General features: G+C 37.4%; 2 protein-coding genes across 2 annotated transcripts in view; one reads left to right on the top strand and one right to left on the bottom strand.

Moving 5' to 3' along the window:
- Positions 1-510, top strand: part of LOC145766075 (uncharacterized) — a 41,655-nt gene extending 41,145 nt beyond the window's left edge. Inside the window, exon 28 of the mRNA XM_082577730.1 lies at positions 209-510. Coding sequence (XP_082433856.1) covers positions 209-357 — 149 coding nt within the window. The 3' untranslated portion in view covers positions 358-510. The remainder of the gene's footprint in view (positions 1-208) is intronic.
- On the bottom strand, positions 459-26,178 carry LOC145766074 (uncharacterized). The gene is made up of 29 exons (XM_082577729.1): positions 26,082-26,178; positions 25,561-25,691; positions 24,623-24,803; positions 22,464-22,699; positions 21,885-22,064; positions 20,821-20,925; positions 19,799-19,997; positions 19,434-19,575; positions 18,829-18,942; positions 17,548-17,699; positions 16,823-16,929; positions 16,042-16,204; positions 13,714-14,058; positions 12,577-12,747; positions 12,189-12,314; positions 11,320-11,436; positions 10,753-10,968; positions 9,937-10,103; positions 9,114-9,506; positions 8,385-8,873; positions 7,719-7,989; positions 7,009-7,230; positions 6,396-6,616; positions 5,289-5,458; positions 4,492-4,752; positions 3,852-3,978; positions 2,597-2,752; positions 2,329-2,518; positions 459-642 (listed from the first exon to the last, which is right to left on the bottom strand). The coding sequence occupies exons 1-29, from the start codon at positions 26,176-26,178 to the stop codon at positions 464-466; spliced, it is 5,628 nt and encodes a 1,875-aa protein (XP_082433855.1). The 3' UTR covers positions 459-463.
- Positions 26,179-26,792: the final 614 nt, after the last annotated feature.

The raw sequence follows: 26,792 nt of genomic DNA, 5'->3' as shown, positions 1-26,792 counted from the left end.
AAAGCTTTTAACCAAAGAGTAGTTTGCGATTTTCAACCCCCTGAAGTGACCTCACGATAATATTAAAATTAATAACGATAACGCTATTATTCATCTAATTATTGTGATGTCACAGACGTCTCAAGAGGTAACTCACCCTCTGAATGCACGACTGATTGCGCTACATTAAACAAATGACTCTAATCTTTGATGATCTTTTGTTTTTCAGATCAACGACACACTAGAAACGTTGCAATGAATGAGCCATCCACACCTGCAAACCTGTTCAGTTCTTCGTTTTTGTTCCTTGCTGCATTCGGTTTACTGGCAGCAGTGGCTCTTTTGCTTTCATGTTCTAATTACACTAAGTTATATTAATCTGTGGCTAATGTTCACTAACTTTCACGTGGCACTTGCATATAATTGTCTTGTTTTAATAGCGAAATATTGAATAGCAAAGTACAATAACTAGCTTTATAAGTTATCAGTACACGTATAGTTGATTTGCACACGATTTTAAGCATCTGGCTGAAAAGATCAGTGCAAACGAGAACGATACAGAAAGTATTATGGTTTGCATCAACTTTGCGTCCTGGGGTTGAAAATTAAACAGAACATTTGGCAGACTTTGACCATCTTTTGTCTCTCTAGTACTTCTTCGTTCTAAACAAAAAAAATACGAATAGTTCATTAGTGTACGTAGTATTCGGTAAAGATGTGCTAAATTTTCCTGACATACCAAGTCGAGATCTTATTCCTAACAAAAAGACGTAATTTTGAAAAAGTAAACATGAACTTCAGGTAATTGAGAATATCTTAAAAACGCGATAATGGTGCTTTTGTAATCAAGCGTATTTTTAAAGTGACATACGTTTTATTTCATCAGTTACTGTTGCTGTGTTATTTTGGCAGAAGTCCCAGTTAAACCACCATCACAAATAATTGCTGCCGAATGATTTCACTTTCTTGATAAGCAAAACAAAAAACACGTTTATACCTATTCTGTGGCGTAGTGGCTCGAATGCATGCCTCAGAAGCGGTAGATGTGGGTTCTATACCCCATCGAGTCATATCAAAGACTTTATAAAAATGGCACTAAATCCGTTTCTGTTTTGCACTTGGTACTTAAGGAAGGATTTAGGGGAATTCATGCACTTGATTGCGCCGGTTTGACGGTGCGCTGAGAGCATGAGTGACATATTGCATTCAAAGCAATGAAGACGCAATGTTGCAACCGACTTAAACAACAGACAACATCATACAATTTACAGCATGAAAGAACATATTAGAAGCAATTTATTTTTCAAAACTATTTCGTCCGCATGGTAGCCACATCAAGCGTATCAGATCCTGTCAAATTAAAAACATGAAGAAAATCAAAACAACTTAATATTTTGGTAGATAATCATTACAGCTCCTCAATTTACAACGCAATCTTGGCTCCACCAATTACTGTAGGCTACATGGGTTTCTAACAACCTGCTTGCAACGCAACTGCAACTATATCAATTATATTTCCATGTCACTGGAAAAGTTATATCTAAGCTATCAACCGTCAGTTTACGTTGAATTAAGGAAATCTTTGACACAGATTAATCTGACCATCTATAAGACAACCTCACTTAAAACTATATAGTTCAGTGTAGCAAACAAACAAAGATTCGAAAATGAATAATAAGCTCTTGCACAATAAACAAAGAGGTCTGAGTCACCAGACTGGTGGGAAAATATAAGACACACCAAGTGAATACTCAAGAAAAACATTCGAACCCCCAAAATACTTCGAACCTTTCATTGATACTACAGTAAAGAGCAAATCAAAACAAATTATCTTTCAAAAGGAAAAATATTGCACAATGCAAACATGCATCAGAGTGACAAAAAATCTCATGCAGTCAAATAACGCAATAGGACTTTATATTTACACAAACTCAGGTAATGCAATTTCATAATAAAACAAATTTCATACAAAACATCCAAAAAGGTTTTTCATTCCGAAAATATTAATCATAGCTATAAAAAAACCATCTAGGTTCTCTGTAAATTAGGAGATATAAAAACCAAGCCATGTCGACAGCGTTGTAGCTTGTAGGCTATGATTTGAGTAGGCCTACAATTTTTATAACGGTTCACAGAAAAACATCCTGTCGTTCAGTAGCTTAACTCAAATTTTATGAAACTCCGACACGCAAAGTACTTTTAAAATGAAAACCTAAAGACGATTAGACGGACAATGTCAATCAAAATATATTTTTTTGGATGGTGAAAGAAGAAACGTTCTACCCCAAAAGTGTGATAAGCCGAACCTCAAAGCACAGTTTCAAATAACAAAAATCTTTGTGTACTCACTTATTCCCAGAATGATCTCAAAAGGTCCAACCGACACCATCTTTTCCGGATCAAATTTTGAAGCGGAATGTGATAAGTCAATTCTTGCCTTCCCTGATGCGGATGGAGGAACCACTTGAGTTATGCTCATGTAGGGACGACCGCTTGATGACGTCATCCCTACTTTCCGTGTTTCAAAGCCTCTTTTGTTCTAGTGTGGAAAAAGAAGTTCATAATTGTTATTATAGCTATTAAGCTACAGCTTAGCTTGTCGGTGTAGTTGGTTTACCCGAAGTTTCCCACGAAAAGAAGTCTCAAAAGTTTTTTCCAGTGATAGTTTACGCGTCCGATGCTCCCTTTTATTTGTGTCACTACTTCTTTTCTTCCGACTGGAAGAATTGCATTGTGGAATACAATCGTCTTCACGTTGATTGCAGACACTTATCTGAAAGCAAATGAAAATTTGAAACGTCGTGGTTCTCAGCTTGACTGCACCGATGACTGTTCATCTTTGTGAGATATTAGGAAAGGAAGACATTGCTGTCAGGGCAGGAGTTCTCTTACTGGTAGGCTACTTTGAAACCAATCTGACTTCAGCCAATCTACTTGTGCGCTCTTCATCGAGCTAAAAACCTTAAAAATGTTTTTATTTTATTTGCTTTTCGACTTGTTTTTTTTTCTGGTTTGCGGTCTATACTTCCAGTAGTACTAGCTTCTCAAGAACATAATGACGCTTAAAATGATCAAAAATGAATACTAAAAACCTTGGGTGTTCATCGGGACAATTATCGTTTCTAGCACCAGTTGCAGCGTTCATCTGATGACTTCATCTTATGAAAGTGAAAGTAAAAGCAACAACATAATTATAGGTTGACTTACTGTTTCACTGACGTTTCGCACACCATAACAATGCGCATCCTCAGAGCGAATAACATACAAAATAAAATTTACAAAGTTACGCACTGCAATGCGATGACACATCCTTAGCTAACCTTTAAAATAAAGTGTGTTTCATTTTTTCTTGCCTTCAACCGCACTGCAGTATATAACTTTGTAAGTTTTATTTTGTATGTTATTCGCTCTGTGGATGGGCATTATCATGGTTGCCGAAACGTCAGTGAAGCAATAAATCAATCTGTTTGTTGTTGCTTTTACTTTCAATTTCATCAGATAAACGTTTCAACTAGTGTATGAAACGATGATCAAATTGTCAATGCGTTTGTTTTAAGATAGGTCTAGAGATGTTTTAAATTAGCTGTTCTTTTTGTAGCCTACTACAGATATATTTACATGAACGGTAAGACTTATTTGTTGAAGGTTTGAAAACCTGAAATCAAAGACTCATGGAAACAGATAACTCATGTTGATGTGCAATCTGTTTCAAGAGGAGATAGCGATTGAATATATGGAAAACTAATCGTGTATTTCACATAATAAATATAGACAAATAAAACTTAACAACCAGACGGCATTTAACATAATAACATGAAAATAAACTACAAATTACACACATATTAAATAAACTCTTAGTGGAGCAAGCTTACCGTGCAATGCATGTAAACATTCTCAGCTCGGATATCCTTTCCAGTCCACCCAAACACTCGAACAGAAAACCTTCCCGAGCGGGACTCTCCATTAGAAATTACTGTGACCAGCAGGCTAGTTGGACAACTACAAGAAAAAACTGGATTAAATGGGACCCTAGTGCTTTTTGTTTTGACTTAGTATTACATCTACAGTTTTATCACTAAACTTGTGATATTATACCGAGCAAGAGTGAAAACCGTGCTGTAAATTTTTTTAAATTCTCACTATTGGGATCAAAACTAACGGCCTACCTTTTTTAAATTGTTTATTAGAACTAAAATTTTAAAACACATGCGGCGGCATAGCATTGCAATTGATGCTTTTGGTGTATGCAGTGTAGAAAGTGCTAGAAAACCTGCTCTATTTTCAGCGGAAGACAATGGATGCAGAGATTAATAACCAGCAGCAATCCATGCAACCTAAAATTTCATCGTGTCAACTAGTCCGGTTTCTATCGGTACCGTATGGCCTTTTTAAGCACGATCATGACCCAGACAGCAAACCAGTCGTTATTTACATTAATAAATTCAACGCCTGTAGACGGTGCAACAATGTAAAAGCCATTTGCTTTTTGGGGAGTGGGACTAGATCAATTACCTGCTTTGTAGAAGATAAATTAGTGGCTCTCGGTTGCTTTGTGATGATGTCACAAAGCAAGTATCCATGACTAGAACTGCATCGCCGGATGGAAGAAGATCTTTAGAGCGAAGATCAACAGACACAAAGACAACTTCGCCTTCTCCAAAACTGACAAGTGACACGGCTTCTTCAACCCTTACTTCCCTTTCAAAGGAGGAATCCCGAAAAAGAGAAATGTCCACATCAAACAAGCCGTTGAAAGTCGCCAGTTCCACTCGCCTGGTTAAAAATGCATATAAAAATACTTGATTTACTAAAGCCTGATTTAGGTTTTTGACTTGTGCTTTAGCTAATTGTTAGTTTGTAATTCTTTTTCTTCAATAGATTGATCATGTGTTTCTCGGCAGTCCAGTGTAGTAAGACTGCCGAGAAACACATGTTTTTTGGGAAAAGTCTTGATGGCTAGTGTGGAGGCTACACCGGTACGGTTAGCGAAACACAATGCTCGATATTCTAGATCTGGTAGTGCTGACGCCAGGAAGATCGCTCCTTCTCAACAAAGATTGATCATGCTTGATCAGATGTGAACTCTTTTATAAACTCCCTCCATTTTGTTCTGTTCTTTGTTTTAATTAGTAATTCCGGCACGCTTTACATTCCCACAATTTGTTTGATATTGTCAAAATTTTTAATCTTTGTTGTCCAAGAAAAACAGAAATTTTAAATTAATCTAGAAAATATTGAATTGAGTGGTTTTAGTTTACTTGTATGCTAAATATCAAATGAAACATTGTCAGTAAGACAGCTGCACTTACCTTTTAAAAGCTTTGACAGACAATGTTCCCAATGTGGAATTGCTCGAGAGAACTGTGGCATTCCTCATGTAACTGCAGGTGAAGTCAACCAAAATAACTGTTGATCTTATTCCAATGTCTTCAATTTGCCAGATAACTTTATTCCGAATGTTGTAAGAAGTTGGAGTTATCTAGAATGTGAATAATATATAGGCTGGGTACTCGACTCCATGAAGAATAACAAGAGGATGCATAAGGTTAAATGGAACAAAAGACGTTGCGAAATAAATTTAAAGTCAGAATCACAGTGGAAGAAATCAAATATTTTTTGGTTGATACTATGTTGTTTTACAAATGATTTATGTAATAATTTTCTTGCATATGCCTGGCACCATCTCCAATAAAACCAGAAAGTATACGATCAATTATTTTATGAGTGTGACATTAGTAACTGTTGATCTATGTATCAATGAATTAGACAAAAATCCCAATAATTATGATGACTTAGACGATCTTTTAGCTCACAAAAACGTTGAAATTCTGAAAGCATCTTTTTAAAAATAATTGAAAAAAATGCTCCATGAGAAGAGCAACTCGTAAAGAGATATTGCTCAAGATAACACCGTAGATTATTTGTGAACTCATAAAATCAATTAAATAGAAAAAATGTATGGTTAAATTTCTTTACAAAATATTCCATAATTCATTTCATAAAACCAAGAGCAATGCCCCTTAACAGTAATTACCGAATCCCCAAAGCTTGGTACAATTGTGCAACCAATTATTATTTTGCCAACATAAGGTCGGATATACAGTAGAAAAAACACTTTAGCTGCTAATAAAATCGGCCAACAACTTTTTTTCTTGATCTCACAAGTCACAATGGAATAAATGTCTGAATCTACACAGCAAATAAGCAAAGGCTGTACACCGGATGCTTTTTAAAAAGTGCATTTCCATAGAAAATGTTTGGCCTTTCAGCCCTTTCTGGATATCTCAGAACCTCAATAGTTTGTGAAGAGATGTCCCAGGTTGATTTAACATTCTACAACTAATTGTTGTTGTCATAGTAAAAGGTTATGATTATTATCACACATAATATACTTTGTTTATTTCGTAATAGCTTACTTCCATTGTGGAGCCACAGGAGGAGTCAAGAGGACTAGGAAGAACCAGAAGATAATATTCCGTTGCATTGAAGTGGTCGAACATGGCTGTGCACTTTATAGACTCATCTGAAGCTAATCGGACAAGACTTGGATCTTTGGTGATCAAGCCTTCCTCCGAAACAATTTGACGATTAAACGAGATAACGATGTTATCTGATCCGCAAACAAGATCCGGTGCCGCTGCAAAAAAATTTGAAAACATATTTTCAAATTCAATTTTAACTGATATTTTTATGTACAGAACAAAGATGTAAAAGTCTCTCATGTAAAATGAATTTATAAAAATAACAAAGCCTGGGTGCTATTCTCAGCATATCACTCTTCAGAACGCTAATAACTGTTTTTGTGGCAACATTTGACCGAGTGACAAACTTAACTTTGATGAAAGGGTTTTCGGAAACTTTAGAATAGAACATCATTTGTTTTTGTGAGAAGCTATACGTTCGCTAAACCGCTTCCCCATAAGTTTGATGACACTTGGCAGACAATCTTGTTCAAAACTCAAGCCTTGGTTCGCGGTCTGAATAGTTATGTTACCAGCCCACGAGATCAAATTTAGCTAGTTTTCTTACGGTAGTCACAATGCCTTCCCATCCATTTCGGTGAACAAGTGCAGTGGTAGCGGCGAGTTAAACGTTTGTTATCTCGACAATTTCCATTGTGATTGCATGGTCTTGTTTTGCATTCTGACACACAATCGTTGATGTCACAGTCCGAAGTTTCAAAAGCCGGCCCCTTGCAAGCATCCACAAAGTCACCCAAGCACTCTCGTGAACGATTCCAAATTCCAGCACCTGAAACAGCATCAACAGTGGTTTGTTAAAAAAAGGTTTTAAAATTTCTAGTAAACCAACTTTTAGCTGCAAAATATTTATTAATACCGTAACTAAGTTTATTAGGTTTGAATTTCAAACTCAAAAAAAAGGAGCAAAGCATCGTATCACTAGCAAATACGATGTACCTAGGCCTACTTTGAGCTTCTGTCAAAGTACGTAAAATAATACAAAACTCACTGTGTTATTTAGTTGGACTAAAAACGTGTGAAACTATAAGTGTCACTTTCAGCGTCTTACAACAAAATAGAAGTGTATGCTAAGATGAATGTTTCACGGCTTGTAAAATGAGGAAAGACGATGACATCAGTGATGACGACTCAGTGATGACGACTCAGTGATGACGTCCCGGTGAACGAATGAACTAATAAAGATAAAACTATAATTGAAAAAGAAGAAGAAGTAGGCCTACAGCAAAATAAAGGATTAAAATGCGCAAGGATAATTACCACATGTGGCACTGCATCGTCCCCATGACGACCACTTTCCCCATGTTCCACAACGCCCTCTAGTGCACGTTTCGGTCTCACTTGATTTTCCCGATGAAAAACAAATAAAGGGAAAGTCGCCAAAGCATTCCCTTGTACGAGTTCTCGATCCTTCGTCACACGTGGCTGAACATGTTCCCCACGTGACCCATTTCAGCCAATAAGAGCAAAGACCGTCACTACAATTCCGAGATTCCGTTTGCACAAAGTGACCAAATAGGTTTTTCTTTGTCTGTACAAAAGCATAAATTTACATAATGTTTACGTCAAATAAAATGACCAAAAACATCTTTTTCGGTCTGAAAATAAAAAATCAAATTTATTCATCAACACAGCAATAAAACCACAAAAATTCGTATAGCCCAGCAAACTGTATGCGTCTTTGGTAAATAGGCAGGTATGTCATCACCGTAGCCTACTGGTCCAACCGCACAGTTTTTCTACCTGTGAACAGGTTTTGTGTAAAGTACATTAGTATTGTAATAGAAAGATTGTTTAGACTAAATGACATCCTCAGACGTTGGTGTATTTATTACTATGGCTTTAAATTTACTACAATTAGTACGTATGCACTGGCTTCAAACGTACAAAATAAAAATGTCTCCAACATTGCGCAAAGCTACTGACCGTAACTTTTCGGCCTGGGTCAATGTCGACGTCAATATCTTCAGCTCCAACGTCACATGTTTCGAAAATGTCCGCTTTGCACGTGCGACTTCTCGTTGAAACTCCAGAGTTACAAGTCACCGAACAACTGCCCCATTCCATCCAATTGTTCCATCGCGGACACTCAGACAATCCTTCACACACTGATGACTCTGTAAATCCTTCAGATTCACAAAGATGAGGAAAGTCTCCAAGGCACTGACGAGTGCGAGTTCGACTACCACCAAGACCACACGTTTTCGTACAAGGGCCCCATGGACCCCAATTGCTCCAGCTTGGACAGACACCCAGACTACACATTTGTTCAACAGAAAGAGGATAGCCTTCAGAGCAAGGGAAATCTCCTTGACATTCTCTTATTCTCGTTTGAACGCCTTCTCCACAAGAAACGCTGCACTCACCCCACGATTGCCAGTCACCCAATTGGGCACACTCACCCAAGTTGCACACCTGCAACAAAATTGTTTTAGAAAGTTGAAAGGCGGTTTCTATAAACTGGTAGTTGCACCTGCTTCTTAGCTACGCCTCATAATTTGGTTATTACTTTGCCGAAATGATTCTTGCTGCTCAAATATGCTTAGGTGTTTGTTTCAGTTGTACAAATGCTTCCATTGTAAACTGTTACATTGACAAGTAAACACGTCCTGTGACTACTACACATTTCTGTGGTCGTATTTTGGGTTTACTGACCTCCGTTTCTATTTTATTTCCAACCACTTCACAAAAAGAAAGAGGAAAGTCTCCCAAACACTGGCGTGTTCTCATACGTGTGCTGTTTCCACATGCTGCTGAGCAATTGCTCCAAGTATTCCAGTCGCTCCAATGAGGACATTCTCCTAAGTTGCAGGATTCGATTTCTCTTGCGTCTCCAAGAAGCGGGCATCCTGTTTTAGAGGAATAATCTCCCAAACACTGGCGAGATCTAGCGCGAGTTGATTCACCACAACTTTTTCCACATCCTGACCACTCCCCCCAACTGGTCCAATAAGGACAGACACCAACTGTGCACTCTCGTCCTTCTGTATCGCCAATCCCATCCTCCAAGGAGCAGACAAAATCTCCTGAGCATTTTCGCGTTCTTTCCTGGAAAACAATATACATTTGCATATCAAATCCGGTCGTAATTTCTTCTAGGCTTAGGCTATACCTGGGCGACGAATTTCTTTTTTGAGTGGATAGAAAAACGATTGAGAAAATATGTCGTCAAGAATATCATCAAGTGCCTTGCCACAATATACTCGACTGTTTTTGATAAATGTCAAACCAGCGCCCTTCTGAGTATCGATCTGGTGCTTTACTAATTGGCTAAGGTAGCAATTCGCATAAATAGTTTGTGGGACTGTACGTATAGGCTACATTGAAAACAGAAAAATAAAGTAGCTTGACTATGTCTTTTTTTTCACAGTGTGTGGAAATAACAAAAAAACAACTGTGTGTTCTTTGGTTTTATTAACTTTAACAAAGATTCCATTTTGCTTTAAATTTTTGTTTATGGCAATCTTACGCAGTCTACCTGCATTCCAGCTCCGCAGGTGGCAGTGCAACTTGTCCACCTGGACCATTTAAGCCATTCAGGACAAAGGCCGTAAGAACACACTTTTTGCTCTGTTGCTGGTCCGGTTAATTGTTGGCATTGCTTTGGATAATCAGTTTCGCAGACTCTAGATCGGTTGTGTAATCCTGAGAAGCAAAAAACGAAATAACACTTTGATGAAATTATTCAATTCAGAAAATTAAACAATACAAAGTTATTGTTACTTGGCGAAACTTAATATGTTGCCATAGTTTTATTGAAACATTTGCTAGTAAATCTGTCTAACAACAACGAAAACATCCCAAACATAAAGTTATAGCAAGTTATTATCACTAACTTTAGTTTAAGTAAGTTATATTTTCACCACAAGAGATCAACCTGACGGCAGTTTAACAAAGAGTTATTTTCTTCTAAGTTTTGACTAGGTTTTTGAATCTTTATCCTCGGTCTAGATGTACACAAAGCGTTACGCTCACTTACGACAATCATTGGTACATTTTTTACATTTTCACTTAATTTTTAGTTCAACAAATTTGCGTTGTAATTGAATGACAATTAAGATTATCAATCCAAATTTTGGCTTGGATGCACCAACAATAGATGATTTACCGATTAAGCATTGTAATCTGCGGATTACTGTGCACTGTTATCCGATGATTAAAGTTTTCAACTATTGATCCACCAATGAAACTAGTGTAATCAGTGGATTAACAATTTTTGTGTTTTTAGCTTAATCGGCGACTTTTAATATTGGTAGTTGATGCATCCGACCCAAATGTAACATCTTTGAGACACCTTCATCACAAGATGCTGAGCAAGAGCCCCATCCCGACCATTCAGACCATGCGGGGCATTTTCCACTGTTGCAAGATTGCGACTCTTTGCTGCCACCTATACACGCTTCCGACCCAGGCTGCGCCCCATCACAAAACCGACTCCGTTTCTGAGTTCCACCCCCACAAGGGACGCTGCATGAAAACCAAGTGCTCCACTTGGCCCAACCAGGAGATTCTAGTAATTCGACAAACTGTTGTTAGCCTACTTCTGTAGGGTTAAGATTATTTGGACGTTTATACAATTATACAACATACATTGCTACGCTGTTTTAGTTTCGTTCTTATGTCAAAGATTAAAAATGTGTATGGTGACGCCTTTAATAAATCCAGTTTAGAAATCAATAAAGTAAAAAGATGTTATGGAATACTCCATAAGTACTAAAATGTGAAAAACTAACATTACATGTGCTATACAAGTATAACTGAGTTTACAGAAGAATTAATCTCTTCATTTATACAGCGATTTTTGTTATAAATAGAGCATAAACTAGAAAACATAAACACCAAGAGAAAGGATACACCATACCTAGGCACTCCATTGTAACTGACTGACTTTCACTGTCTGGAATCAAAACCACGCTTGTTTTCAAGAAGTAATAATAGAATGAGTTCATAAAGGTGCGTGTGATTCCCTTGCACAAACCTGCACAAGATGAAGGAGGGTTAAGACGAGGTTCAAGCCCCAGGTGTTACAGAAAGATAAAACAAAATCATTTTTGAAAGAATCTAGAGTGGAAGCTTTCTTCAACATTTCCAAAGCAAACGACTGCTTTGGCAAAATAACCAATGACAGACTTTAAGGTAAACAAAAATATAGGCTTTCTTGCCTTCTAGTTTACTTATTCCATATTAACCATCTTCAATCTGGATTACGTCACCGAAAAAAATGTCTTACAATTAAGAGGAATGCATTCTGTTTGAAATGGCTTGACTAAAACAATCTAACAAATACTGAAAAGTTTGGGAGTTCATCAGGACAATTATCGTTTTTAGCACTAGTTGCAACGTTCATCTGATGAGATTCATCCATCCTGTTTATTGTTGCTTTTACTTTCAATCTCATCAGATGAACGTTGCAACTAGTGCTAGAAACGACAATCTAACAAATCAATAACGAACTGAAAACGATTTACAAATTGTTGTATATACAAATGAATGAATGTGTTTTTCCTTTTATTTTTATCTGACCACCACATGCCTTAAAAATAATTCAAAGTCTCCATTATGTGAAAATGTGATAAACATCTTTTGCGAAAGCCTCTGCGTCAGAAATTTTTTCTTTTTTAACCATCACTGAAATCGTGTCAAATCTTACACATTGAATCCAAACACATGGCTCAAAAGTCAAAAGGAAGCAAGAAGTAGCAGTAAGTTTCAATTCATTACTTAGCCTACCTATCAACTGTTCGCATTTTTCTTGAGCGGAAAACTGAGTGAAGCCAAATTGCCTGATTCCGTTGATGTATAGATCTCCTTTCAATGCATAGCCCGCAGTGTAGTTAAACGAACATTTGATTGGGACTGCAATAGAAGGTGTATGCGTCAATTGCAGCACTTCTTAAACTGTTTTAAATATCAAATATTATACTAAATGTTTTCATGTTCAATATGGGACTTTTCTAGAAATGAAAGGCTGGGAAAAAATCAGTTTTGATTATTTTAAAAACACTGAAAAAAATTTTTTTTAATACTTGTTATACTGTATATAATTGTTATAGAGCAACAATAAACAAAACTCCATCAATTATTGCACTGAAGAGATATTACAAGGACGGCAACCCACCAGAGCAATTGTGGGTGTTGCATTGTTGCAGGCGAACCTCTGTTGGAATTCCGCAAAATCCATTTAAGCACGAGCGCCTCCTTGTGGCGATTCCACCACCACAGCTTCGGCTGCATCGAGACCACCCACTCCACAGGCTCCACGTGCGAAGTTCTTCATTTTCAACCCCGACTAAAAGTTAACATTTTGGTATTTTGATGTCAATAGATGGTACCATCAATACAAAACAAGGATGTCAACACATGACTATGGCATCATAATGTCGGGGAACAAATAATGATAGGCTATACCAGGGCCCGATTAACCATGAGGCACACGAGGCACAGGCCTCAGGCCCCCTGGTTTTGGGGGCCCCCATTTTTTTTACATTAGTAGGGAAAGTACTATAATTTGGACCACCTAGATCAATTTAAAATAAAGAATCTTAATATTTTTAAAAAGATCCACAACATTGGGGTGCAACTAACTTTATTTGATTAGTTACAGGCTAGTTGGTTTGCAAAAACAATTCCAATCAAAAAAACATACTTCTATTTGTAATCAAGGTATTATCTGTAATTTAGAACCTAACAACAATAATACATGGATCCGTGTTCTGTTGGAAACAAAAAAAACTACATTATTATTTTTTTATATAGTGGTCCATATTATCAACTCAGTTTCTAAAATGGACCACCCTGTTTCATAATATGGACCACCATACTGTAATATGGACCGTTGTCATGTGAAAGTAAATATATCAAACTTCAATAGCATGAAATAGAACACAAACACTCAATAAATAAAAATAGTCTGAAACGTTCATGATAGTCATCTCAAACAAGTTTCAAATCATTGATCATTGGCACAGTTGTCACAATAGTAAATATGAGCATTTGATATATTAGCACAACTTTCATGGGCCAATTTCTTGCACTGACAACACTGAATCCAATCCTCATCAGTGGACTCGTCACACACAAGACAAGTGCATGCAGAAGCAGCATTGCTTGGAATATATAACTCTCTTTTTTGAAGACTTACGGTAAAGGTTAAAGCCTTTTCTCACTTGTTTTGCTGGTTTAGCTTTTTCTGTGAACTTGATTTTATGTTTGTGTGGCGTACCTGTCAGCACAGTAGCCTTTATAGTTTTTCTACGTTTTCTTCCTTTCATAACTTGTTTTGGAAGTGGGCTTATGTCCTCGACAGATACCCTGCATGAAATGCTAACTGAACAAGGTTGTAAGTTCTTAACACTCAATGACGATGGTCCTGGTGCTTGTGAGATTGCTTCATACGGTGCATAAGCTAAAGTTCCAGCATTTAATTCTGTTGACATGATAGAATTTTTTGCCACTTTCTCAATGTTTACCACATCTTGTGACAAAGGTGAAATGTTTCGAGAAATTGCATCTTGAGTAGACATATCTTGATCATCAATTATCAGCAGTGATACATTGTTTGGAGAGGTGTCTACTTCTTGAGGCTTGTCAGTAACTTCAGCTGAGTGAAAACCACTTTCATCAAATACAAGAGGATTAATGGGGTAAATTCCTGCTTTTTTAAATCCATGTTAAATCCAATTTCCATGCTTAGACATGTCGTCAGAACTTAATCAAATTGTTTATAATATCAAAGTGATTATGCAAATTACTGGTAGTAGCTTTTATCACTATAAGAATGCAAGTTACAAATATATTTTATGATGCACTCTAAAAAGTTTGAAAAAAAATGCATAAATCTCATGGAACTTCATTTCTATGCCTGTCTTCATTACTGAGAAACAAATTTCTACCAATTGACCATAACCTGGACCACTGGTCCATATTACCAAACAGTTAGGTGGTCCATAAATATTACAGTTAGCATAATCTTATGTTGCTTGGTGTCATTTAGAATTAAACAGTGGACATTTCTTCAAGATTTTGGCAGATAGTCATTAGTAATGCCTCTCCTGCAGATTACTTTTGTATAATCTTTTGTAACTGTAGCAATATTTGAAAAATTCTCATAGTTTAGACCAGCAAAATAACATTGCAGACCCCCAAAACAAAAAACCTCTAGTAACAACAAAGAACCAGCTCAATCCTTTGAATCTGAATTCTGAAATAGTAAAAACTAGGTCAGTAAGAAAGGTTAATTCAAGCTGTTCACAAACCATAAAATTATTTACTTCAGTCGTTGAAAGAAAAAACAGCAGTGGTCCAAATTATCAGCCGGTCCACTTTATAGCACTTTCCCCTACCGTAGGCGTAGGTAGTGAAAGTTGTTGTGCCAGTGTGTGCACACTTGTTATTTTTGAGTAACAATTTCAAACTGTGTAATGATTTTTCAGTAACAGTTGAGCACTCCTGCTCTGCATCGAAAGCGATTGCCAATAGGGGCCCCTAAACTTAGCTGTGCCTCGGGCCCCCGTGAGCCTTAATCAGGCCCTGGGCTATACTGGTATTGGAGCGGAAGAGTATTGAAATAGTTACAGCTTTAATTTTTGAATCATACGACCCTGGTTTGACACCCGGTTAAACTGGAGACTGAAATCTTTAATGTTAAGCCACTTACAGCTAGCCAAGGTGTAATAAATAGGACATGTATAGCTGTTGAAGTTACTGGGACGGAGAATAAACTGGCCTATTAACGAATTTTGTTAGGTGGAACAAGAAAAACTCATTTCCTCAACTCTCGGTAACCGACTATGAGACCAGCTTTACAATCTTGCATAGATAAGAATACTACTTGTGCTTGAAAAGGAAAGAGTAAAACTAAGGGTAGCTCTATGTGTCTTCAGAAATGCTTTAAAACGGAAAACCAAACATAAGAGCATTAATAATATTCCCAAAACTAAAAAATGTGGAAAAATAAACACCGTGGTTCGGTTTAATATCAATTGCAAAATTATTTTCTGCAATTTCTAAAGAAATTCATACACAAAGTGTTGGAATTGCAATTCTGAGAATACCACAATTAGGCTACAAAACATCCCAAAACTAATCCTAAAATAATTCTCTTTTTGAATAGCCTACATAAAATCCGTAAGATTTTAAAGCGCAAATCTACAGGAAGAAACTGTTTTTTTTATTCTCCTCCTCATAGTGACATCCCTGCTTTTAACAGGCAGACAACAATATTGATTGATTGATTGATTGATTGACTGATCTGATTCTTTATCCTCAAACTGGGAAAGCTTCTTTGAGAGCTTAAACCTGGCAGTTTCGCATAGTTGTGGAGGCTGTGAGCCACTGATGCAGGCGAAGTTACCAAGATTGCCAGAGTGAACTTTCCGCTTGATGAAGTGTCATTGGCGGGAAATTATTCTATTCATTAGATGCCGCTGAATGGAGAGCGCAGTCCTTAGAATGCGTTGTTCAAACGCACACTCCGAGAATCGAACCAGCGCCGCTTGACCTTGAAGCTTATTCGTTCACAAAGTCACGCGCTAACCAACTGAATTATATGAGCTATTGTCCTTCAAGCCTCTTGTCCACTCACCGTCGTATATCCAAATAGAACTGGAGGTGGGCGGAGCGTAGATCCAACCCACGTGACCGTTAGGTAAAGTTTTAAACGAATCATCGCGATTTCCCCACATGACGCAATGATGGCCACAAGTCAACTTTCCGCTTAAAGCGAAGTTAGACAAATTTATCGGAGTCTAAAAGAAATTTGCTTCTGACAGGGTTCATTCAAACTTTAGTGAAGATGTAAGCTACTCAATAGTAGTAAAGACTTGGGTCTGAAAACTACTGCATCCAAGTCACGAAAGTCATTTAGAAACAGAATGGAAAACTGTTCCAAAGATACAGCAAAACACGCATAAACCGATGTATGGCTAATTGATTTATTTCCAAAACAAGCTTTGACGAAACATGCTTTGATCTCTGCACAATTGCAGCATTGACTCAGCATTGCCAAATTGTTACTAAACTGCTTTTTAGTTTCGGGTGGTTTTTCAGAATTTGACGATGACGTTCGGCCTGTTTACAAAGTCGTTGTTACAGGCATCTTCACGTGTCTTTTTACCCAGCTACAAATAAACAACCTGCGCAAAGTATCTTTACGCATATTTTTTAGCCAGCTGTTTTTTATACAATAAGAATAAACCACCTGCGATGCCAAGAAAATGAAAGTACTATTGGTATTGGAGACATTACCAATGTAATGTGACTTGCACAGACAACAAAATTCGTCATTTTTACATTGATTTAACGTCTGCAGATGTTGAATCAATGTAAAAATGGCGGATTTAATGCTGGTTTGTCCTCAAACCCACCTGTACGAATCTACCGAATCTATTGATAATACCAATTTTGTATTCGTCTTCCAGTTGGTCGTACCAGCCTACCAAGTATCTTTCCTTTGCCGCTTCCGCACTGTCAGCTGTTTGAGCAATTATGCAAAAAATGCATTTAATGCCAACAATGAAGATATCAGTGATAGCCTACGCATGCACAACATGGAAACAATAAAGAACAAAATACATGCATATACGGTTTTTCAACATAACTTATGGCAAATGATTAAAATAACTAAAATTCTGAAATAGCTATAGAAAATAATAAATATAACCTTACCCATGGCCACCTAAAGATACGGCCTGATTTGTCACATTTTGCAGAAATTTCCAGGTTTTTTTAACTTTGGGTGAACGTTTAAATAAATTTTTCTAAAAATTAGATTTTTACGCTTTCTTTATTCTTTTCTCCAGACGACACAATAGGTTTTAACATTCTCACATGTTGAAAAACAAAGAAAATTTGATTTCGAAGATTTTAGTCAGACTGTTAATTTTCAATAACAGTCTGATTTTGCGTTTTTCAACTTACTTTTTCTCATTTGCTACTGCTTCCCCAAGCCAACGAAAAAATTTTTTGTCATTAGGAAACCGCAAAAAGTAAAAATATCTCAAAAAATGTCAGTCAAGCACTAGCAGTAGCTGCAATCAAAATCTGCAAAATGTGACAAATCAGGCCGCATCTCCAGGTGGCCATGCCTTACCTAATATTATCCTAGCAATGGCTGGGTCTCTTTCTGAAGTCCCATTTGTTGATGTTAGCCAATGGACAGGGTCGAAAGCTTGTTTCCCAGTGACGTCATCTTCTTCATTGTATATCGTAATGAGTCCAACTCCTTTCCCATGACAGCATTCGCTAAGTAGCAATTAACTGCATTAAGATTCAATGGGCTGAGAGCAAAGGGAAGTGACATTTTCAACCAGTTTTTATCAGTTATTAGACGATTTTTATAAACAAAAAATGTTCCAAATAAAAGCGGTTTATTCATGTACAAGCTTTCCAAGATTACAGTGTAGGCTGCAGTAACTTATAACTACGTGATGACTGATGTATAACAAGGGTTGTTTCATATATTTTTATGGTGAAAACAATTCTTTCACAATATAATTTTAGTCAACACTAAAAGAAAGCAACAAGCTTTATGACGAAACGTACTGTTTTGAAATTTCGATATATTTTTGAAATACATTTTTTTTTTTAAAAACAGCCCAACACAGTACGATTGGTTGGTTAATTTTTGAATCTTTATCCTCGGACTGACAAAGCCTTGATTGGTTATTCCTGGTAGTTTTACATACTTGTAGAGACTTTAGAGTTTTAGACGCACTGCCGGTTGCCGAGATTGACAGAGTGAAGTTTTCCAGTTGTTGAAGTGTTGTTGCCGGAGAATTATGCCATTCACTAGGTGCCGCTGAATGGAGAGCAGTCTTGAAAGTGCGTTGCTCAAGCGCACATCCCGAGAGTCGAACCAGCACCGCGTGATCTTGAGCCGCACGCGTAACCACTGACCTAAGGGGGAGGACAATAAATGCAGTAGCCCACACGGGTCATTTATTTTTTATGCAACATATTAATCTTAAACTAATATATGTCTGATATTGTTATCTTATTATTTTATCACATTATATTTATCTTAGTGTATATCTTATAGTTATGCTATATTTATTTGAATCTGATCATATCGCATAATACAGGAATTGCGTTTATTTTCTTAAAACCCGATCAAAGCAAGCGAAAAAGCATTTTTTACTTTGATTCAACCTTTGCGGAAGTTGTTAGAATAATCGGATTTTCCAAGTCGAGATAGTGACGCTTTTTAGACAAAACTACCTCTTGAACCAGCTACCGCGTACCATTTATCCAACTACTGCAGATATGGTCAGTCAAATTTGATGACTATCATAACCTAATAGATTACAATCAGTAAAGTAAGCAGCATAAACATGGTCTTGTTGTTATGTGTTGTAGGATTGTACAGTATTACCAAGATGGTGTCGTGCATTTTGTTTCTGCGTTGAAAATTAATTTAAATCCAGAATTTGATTCCGCTAGTTGGCCAAGCTGGGTGTTGGTGTTACCTTTCCCATCAGCAGCAGCTCTACGCAAAAGCAAAATCGTTTTATTAATTCCAAAGAATGTCAAAATAAATTGTGACAAATAGTTACTACAAAGGTAAATCCCATACTTGATCCAAGCATCCGGGGATAAGATAAGGTTCTCATTATACTAAGCTTTTGTCTACTGAAAGTAGGGTGGCCAGTTCCTTTCTCTCGGCCGCCTTTCCTTCAGCAACTACGTCCACCCAATTTATTACACCCTGGGAAAAGCTGAACGGTGTTTTACAAAAACCAGCTGAAGCCAGGGTTCGAACCAGGATTGCATAATTGGAAAGTGAGCGCCTTATCCTCTGCGCCATCTCAACAGTTGGTCCTATAATTGATTCAAGTGTTCAGTATGAGAAGATAAGGTTCTCATCGCACTAAGCCTAATAGGCTAAGCCTATCTCATGCAAAGGGCTGTAAAACAGGCCTCATACCAAACCAAACCTTCAAAAACAAGACCCTCTTAAACTCAAATCATCTCACGTACTGGAATATAACGGTTCCCCGTGTCGCCTCGCCAACCGACAATCCTTTTGGGAAAAGGTCAGAGGTACAGACGACGATGAACTGGCCTTCATTTGAGTGGTAAGAGGTCAGCTGCCCCAAAGAATGCGCACAGCCCCAAACGTCTGCTGCAACATCAATTGGATTATGATTATCAAAGTAAAAAATAACACTTGCCATAATATAGCAAAGACCTAGAAAACAGTAGAAAACCATTTGCAAAAAAAGTTACTGGGTTCTTTCTCTCCCTCACCCTCACTTTCTTCTCTTACTTTTTCCTCTCCGTCGAAATACAGTTTATCGATAATTTTGACCCTCTCGTTCTTAGCAGATAAATCAGTGCATTACATAAATGTGCCAAACCTGTTTTAACAAATTGTTGTCCCGGAATATCGAACGATGTGGTTTTAAGTTCACCACGATCCGTGACGTAACTAATTTGTTCCCCGTTTGAATTTGCAGCGTAATTGTAGATTCCAAAGACGCTGAAATAAACCAAGAAGTATCCGTTGCCGTAGCTAAGCCGAAAGTCGCCAACGCTTCTGTCCTGAAAAAGTTGAAAAATTAATTTAAAAAATCTTTTAAAATATACTTTTGTCAATAATAATAATGCGTATTTTTTTTTTGTGAAGCGCTGAATTCATCGCTGATATGCGTCGCTTTCGAAACTACAACATGACAGTTTCGCAGAACCGTAAGGAGGCGCAACCGAATAGCTTGCCACCCTCAATGCGCTCCCTTAGCAGGTGAGTGCTAACCAGGAACAAAACATAATTTCCCTTCTATACAGCCTTGGGCATGACCAAACAAGATGCCGAACCGATGTCAACCGACTCGAATATGAGCACCATACGAAAATGATTGGTTTTGGTTGATTTTGAATCTTTATCCTCGGACTGACAAAGCCTTGATTGGTTATTCCTGGTAGTTTTGAAGACTTGTAGAGGCTTTTGACGCAGGGCCAGTTACCGAGATTGACAGAGTGAAATTTCCAATTGTTAAAGACAAAGTGTTGTTGTTGGAAAATTATTCCATCCATTAGGTGCCGCTGAATGGAGAGCAGTCCTTAGAATGCGTTGCTCAAGCGCGCACCCCGAGAGTCGAACCAGCGCCTCAGGGCGGACATAATCATTTTATCATACGTCATGTGTAGAAAAGAACTAAATTTAAAACAAACTAATTCTTAACAAAACAGTTAAAATAGCCTTTGTTGTATCAAATACCAAAATAACCCATTGGAATTACAGTTTACAGAAACTTATTCTTAAATTTCCCCATAAAAATGCTTTTTTATACCATCTGTTCTAAAAAGCAAAAGTAAACACGCTGACCGGAGAGTTGGTTGAAATATTTAATTCAGAATTACTCACTGGTACAGAAATATCAGAGTTAAGAAGAGTGGTCCATTCTATGCTTTTGTCGGCTCGGTGAAACCGCAAATACATCTTTCTTTGTTCCAAGTCTTCAGAATCCACCTACAATGTATCATATAGGGCTTTTTGGTTTGATTGAAATGTCCAAAAAACTTTAAATAAACGAATTATATTTTGAAAAGTGCAAACTGAGTTAATCATCAAAAGTCACTTCGCCAGCAAAAACGATCATACTGACTTCGTAAAAAGAATCATTTTTGCTATCTAATGTACAGTAGATATTAGCATATCTGAACTTTTTGCTACAAGACGTATTATGATTGATAGTTATAGCCTATCTATTTTGTGAGTCGTGCAAGGCCTGGTGCGTTGCGCTTGAAATGGCTTTGCCCGTGGTAGGATTTCTTTGTGGGGTTTTCTTTGCCGGCCTTGCTCTTTGCTATGAGCTAAACGCATCAAGACGTGTTCCCCTTACGACCATCAGCACTCTTGATAACGCACCATGGCCGATCTTCATAGCAACTGTCCATACAAATCTTCAATATATCAGCTAAAGTTATGTAGGCTAATAAAGTTATAGCCTATATATGTTTATTTGTTTTGTAACATTTTTTATTTTTTTATTTTCCCTTTATACCTTAAATTTTTCTGAAGGTGTTGCGACCGTGCCAAATTTTTTTTTTTCAATTCAATAACTTACTTCGATCACAAGCACGTTTTAACGTTCGCGTTTTGTCGCTTCTACCTTTTTCTTGACCTTTGCTATGTTGACGTGTATTGTTTTGATATGATGGTCAGAAATAAAAAAACAACTGAACTGAACTGAACTGATAGTCTGCGCTTTTGTTTTCAAAGGCAGCAAATTGAATGGTACTTGCCTTTCAGTCGTAACAACCTGGTTCGACACCAGACTGTAATTAAACTGAATATTGCAAATACCTAAATGCTCCCAAAGTATAATGATTGCTTTCACTGACGCAAATGGATCTTCACACACGTTGACTAAAAAGTTAAACGTATAGTCTACAATCTGTCCATTTAGCGGATAGCTTATGACTTACAAACAATGCTACGGCAAAGCTTTCGTCCGAGAAACCGTAAAGCCCCGCCACGATAGCAGGCTGGTCTTCCACTGCTGTTTCGATCCTATGATAAGCTTTTTTTGAATCGTCAAGAAACAAAACGTATCCTTGACCTTTGTTATCCGTGAGGCCAACCATGGCGAATCGTACCGATACAACCTTTAAGTAAAGATTCCAATGTTAAGTGGATTTGCAAAAGAACAAGAAACAACAGTACAACACAATTGGCATTCATTTTAGCATTCTTTGTTAAATTTCTATCTGTTGTCGTACAATAGATGTAATAGACAGTAAAAAGACTGTAATCAGAAAATCATTGCACTAGCATTATGCACAAACAAGTTTACAGCGTAGAAAAAAGCTTTTTGAGTCTTTTTTTCGGCTATTAATGTTTTTAGAAATTTGCAACATAACAGAAAATATACGGCGTTGCCATATCATTGCTTTTTCAGAGTTGAAGAGTTGAGTAAGTTACATTTTTTGTACAAGCCGAAGATTTCATCGGCTATGATAGGGTTAAATTTAAACTTTTTTTGCAAAGCAGACATTTCAACTCACATGATAATATGTTCTTGGTGATAAATTACACCTTCCATTGACGCACCAATTTGGCACCGCACGTTCAGTGACAATAGCGTCTGGCAGAGGCAATTCTGTGATCGAAATTTTAAACCCGCGATAAACTGTGGAAGAGAAGCTGCTTTTCCCTGTAGGCCACAGTCCTATAGATGAGTTTGATGATGACTTTTTCTGGTTTTGACTTTTTCTTGTAGTCATCGTTGACAGTAATGTTTCTGAAAGATTTTGATTTGGCTTAACACAATTTTTGAACATCCCCAAAACGGCTATTTGCTAAAATAGACCAAACTACCACAAGCGGAACGACCAATAAATATTGCCCGTATTATGAGGTTAGCATGGGCTCTATCCAAGGGGGGGTGAGGGGGGTGATCACCCCCCCACTAATTGGAGTGGGGGGGTGATCAATGCAAAATCACCCCCCCACTCATTTGGCTTTGAAAAGGTTTTGTGATATTTTATTGATCAAATTTTGAAAAATATATTTTCGCTGTTGGCACATTTTGAATTTTTTATCAATATGAATATATATTTCATTTCAATATGATTTTTTGGTTTGGCAACCCTGAACTACGAGCCAGGCGTTTACACTGTGTTTTAACTTAGCTTGCTTGGTAGCCACTTTAACAAGAAAAAATTCTGCCACTGCAAATGACTAGAATGACACCGCCAACCAATCAGAACATGTTATAAGAGGCTACCGTCCAATTGTGACTTTCTCGCACTTAGCCAGAGAGTTAATCTTTGCTTTGAACTTTATTTGGTAATTACAGAAGAAAAAAGAGCAATAGCAGTTGTGAGAATCGAACCCACGTCAATGAAATGACTACTTTCTAACCCTAACCCCTAAAAAGCCAACCAGCTGCCAACTTAGTCGGCAGCAGTGGCCGAGTGGTTAGCGTGTTGGGCTCGCAGTCGAGAGCCTGCATGTTCGACTCCACCCCCCCGCACTTGCTGTTGTTTCTCTGGGGAAGAAACTTCACTATGAGTATAATTGCCTCTACTCAGTGATCGATTTCGAGTAATGGGTAGTACCAAATTTAAGTCATAAGTAGAGTAGACAACCGGAAACGGACATTGCCGTCCGCTGCAGCGTGGGTCAGGTGTAGGCTACGTCAGAAGGCGTACACCGATGCATAGCGCTCAAGTCCGCTTTCTCGCCATGCAGGGTAAAAATATGAAAAACAAATAAACAAACAAACAAACAGCTGGTAGAAAATCCAGCACTTGATTTGCTTTGTATCATCTTCTTTTCGCCCTTTTTCACGTCACGAAAAACGTAGTTTATGATTGGTTCGAGTTTTCATTTGCACTGCCAGAAATATTTCTTGTTAAGTGACTACCAGTTTGCTTACCCAAAAATGCCCTTTCCGAAACATACTTTGTGAAACGACTTGGAAACCCTATGCTTCGATCAGAAAGAAGCTGATGCTGCAATGGGGGGTCTGGGGGGCGCAGCCCCCCAGAAGTTGAAATGACTATGACGATTTTAGCCCACTGTCCAAAAATCACCCCCCCGAATTCTAAAAGTGGATAGAGCCCCTGGAGGTTAGACAATACTCAACATAATTATGAAGTTTCTTTTAGCAGCTAAACACATGGAATTGCTACTGTTGTGCTGAAGACGCTATAACCATGAATCTTGAACAGTCTGTTCAGTAATCAGACGTTTTCTAAGATAAACTGTTTAAGAAATTTAATTCGTGTACTGTTTTCTCTTTATGTATCAAACTAAATCTGCTGATCAGAAACGCCGATTACTAATCTACATATTAACTTCAATACAATTTAAGTAATTAGACTATTAGCTTAATCGGTTGCTTAAATAATCCACTGTTGATGCAACTGGGTCTTAAAATATTAAACTAAAAAATTCTAAGCGTTGTGATCTCCACTTAGCTTCAGTTATGTGTCAACATTTTTTCGGTGGTTGAACATTTAGATTAAGTGGATGAGAAGCATTGCTATATAGTGCCTTGTGAAAGACGCATCTGTATGCCATCAGTGGGTGTTGAACTGAAGCCCCTTCGAGCGTTGTGCAAAGGCTTTTGTATATGATTATAGCCTAAGTGAATATGATAACCTACAAACAACACAAGTATTAGGCTTAAAGCAAGTTAATTATGCAACCACTAAACCTTGTTCAATTGGTTCGAAATATTTCTTTTCACCGGGTACATTGATAAGCTTGAAATCAGTGCTACGCCGGCACATCTTCAGCCAAACAATCGATTCTTTGTTGTCGTCATAATCCAAATATGCGTCACCACTTCGACTATTACGGATCTGCATTGTCTTGTTTTCTTTTTGAACCACTGCCTAAACATAAGACTATGTTGCTTGTGTTTGCCTTCAGATCATGGTTGCATCATGTAGCCAGTAGCATTGACTGTTCACATGGTATGCCTTTAGCCAGTAGCATTGACAAGAGGGTCCAGGAGGTATTTTTCGGACCCAGCCTCGGATGATGTTAGGGGCCCTTAATCTTAATCTTTTCAAGGGCCCGAAAACATAATGACACCACAGCGTATTTTTTCAATACAGTGCCTTTTTGTTATAAATATCTTGATTTGGGGCTCAAGGGTCTCATTAGTACGGGTCAAAAATATCCTCTTAGCGGCCCTAACTGTGCCTGCGGCTTCCGAAGTAGCCATGCTTTGCAAGCACCCATTGATATTTGAATAAAATTCGCAATCTCTCTCAGGTAACTAAAGTTGCCCTTTTTACATCGTTTTTACGTCTGGCGTCGTGAACAGTGATTGAACACAATAAAGATTTAAGAATACAAGCTATTTTTAAGAATGCGCGTAATTTTCTAAAATACAACTCTGGGATATCACTGGTATTCTTGAAAATTGTGTTGATTGGATTTAAGATACAAACTTGTTAATTTGCTAAACATTTAAAGCATTTAGGGAATTGGCTTCAGAACAAAGCTAGAAAATTATTGATCAACCTGACCATAAAAACGTTTCAACAGACAAGAAATTCTTTGTTGCATTATTAAAACAAACCAATCTGGGTTGAAGTTTTAGTTTCACTACAAACATTATTGCAAAATAAACGTAAAAATGACCTCACAAAGTCTGTCTGAAGAACATTTCTTTAACGTTGTCGCAGCATTGAAGTTCGACCAATCTTCGAACAAATTCGAAAAGGATTTCAATGTAGCTCGTTGAAACTTTTTATACCTGCATAGATCCGAACCTGAAATAGAATCAAAGTTTTAAAAGAAATGACAATAACTACATGTAAAACAATAATTATAAAAATAGACCATGTCTTGTGAGATGGGACGGCTAATAAGGATGTTGAAGATTACTTTCTTGGACATCTTAAACGAATGAATGAGACTAAGTTAACACAGCGAGTTTGGAATTAGATTATAACGAGAGAAATGAGAAAAGGAAAACCAAAGAAAACATTGGACACCGTGAGTGATGATTTGACAAAAAAAAGATCTTAAAAACAAAGATACCAGCAATAGAGAGAAATGAAGTAGTCGCTGCAGACAACTGGGCACATTTTTGTTTCGGGATGAATACCAGGCTTCTTTGAAGAAAAATGGAGAAAGAGAGAGAAAAAAATAAAACGAACGTGTACCATCATCATACAAATTTAATTCAGTTTTGTCCCCACCAGGAAGGTGGCCAATTCGTTCCTTACAGCAATTGCCATCACTTCTATTTTCCATATTTATCAACTTTAACGAACGTATAACGAACGTATAACGAACGTATAACGAACGTATAGCGAACGTATAACGAACGTATAACGAACGTATAACGAACGTATAACGAACGTATAACGAACGTATCACGAACGTATCACGAACGTATAACGAACGTATAACGAACGTATAACGAACGTATAACGAACGTATAACGAACGTATAACGAACGTATAACGAACGTATAACGAACGTATAACGAAAGTATAACGAAAGTATAACGAACGTATAACGAACGTATAACGAACGTGTAACGAACGTATAACGAACGTATAACGAACGTATAACGAACGTATAACGAACGTATAACGAACGTATAACGAACGTATAACGAACGTGTAACGAAAGTATAACGAACGTATAACGAACGTATAACGAACGTGTAACGAATGTGTAACGAACGTGTAACGAACGTGTAACGAACGTGTAACGAACGTATAACGAACGTATGACGAACGTATGACAAGGGTATAACGAACATATAACGAACGCATGACGTATAATCTTTAATCATACACTTACCAAAAGTCAATGAAACTGTTATTGTTAAAAACAGTACGTAAATCTTGAATTTCATA

This window comes from Aplidium turbinatum, chromosome 3, assembly GCF_918807975.1.
Source record: "Aplidium turbinatum chromosome 3, kaAplTurb1.1, whole genome shotgun sequence".
NCBI lineage: Eukaryota > Metazoa > Chordata > Ascidiacea > Aplousobranchia > Polyclinidae > Aplidium > Aplidium turbinatum.
This window is presented reverse-complemented; position numbering and strand designations above follow the sequence as displayed.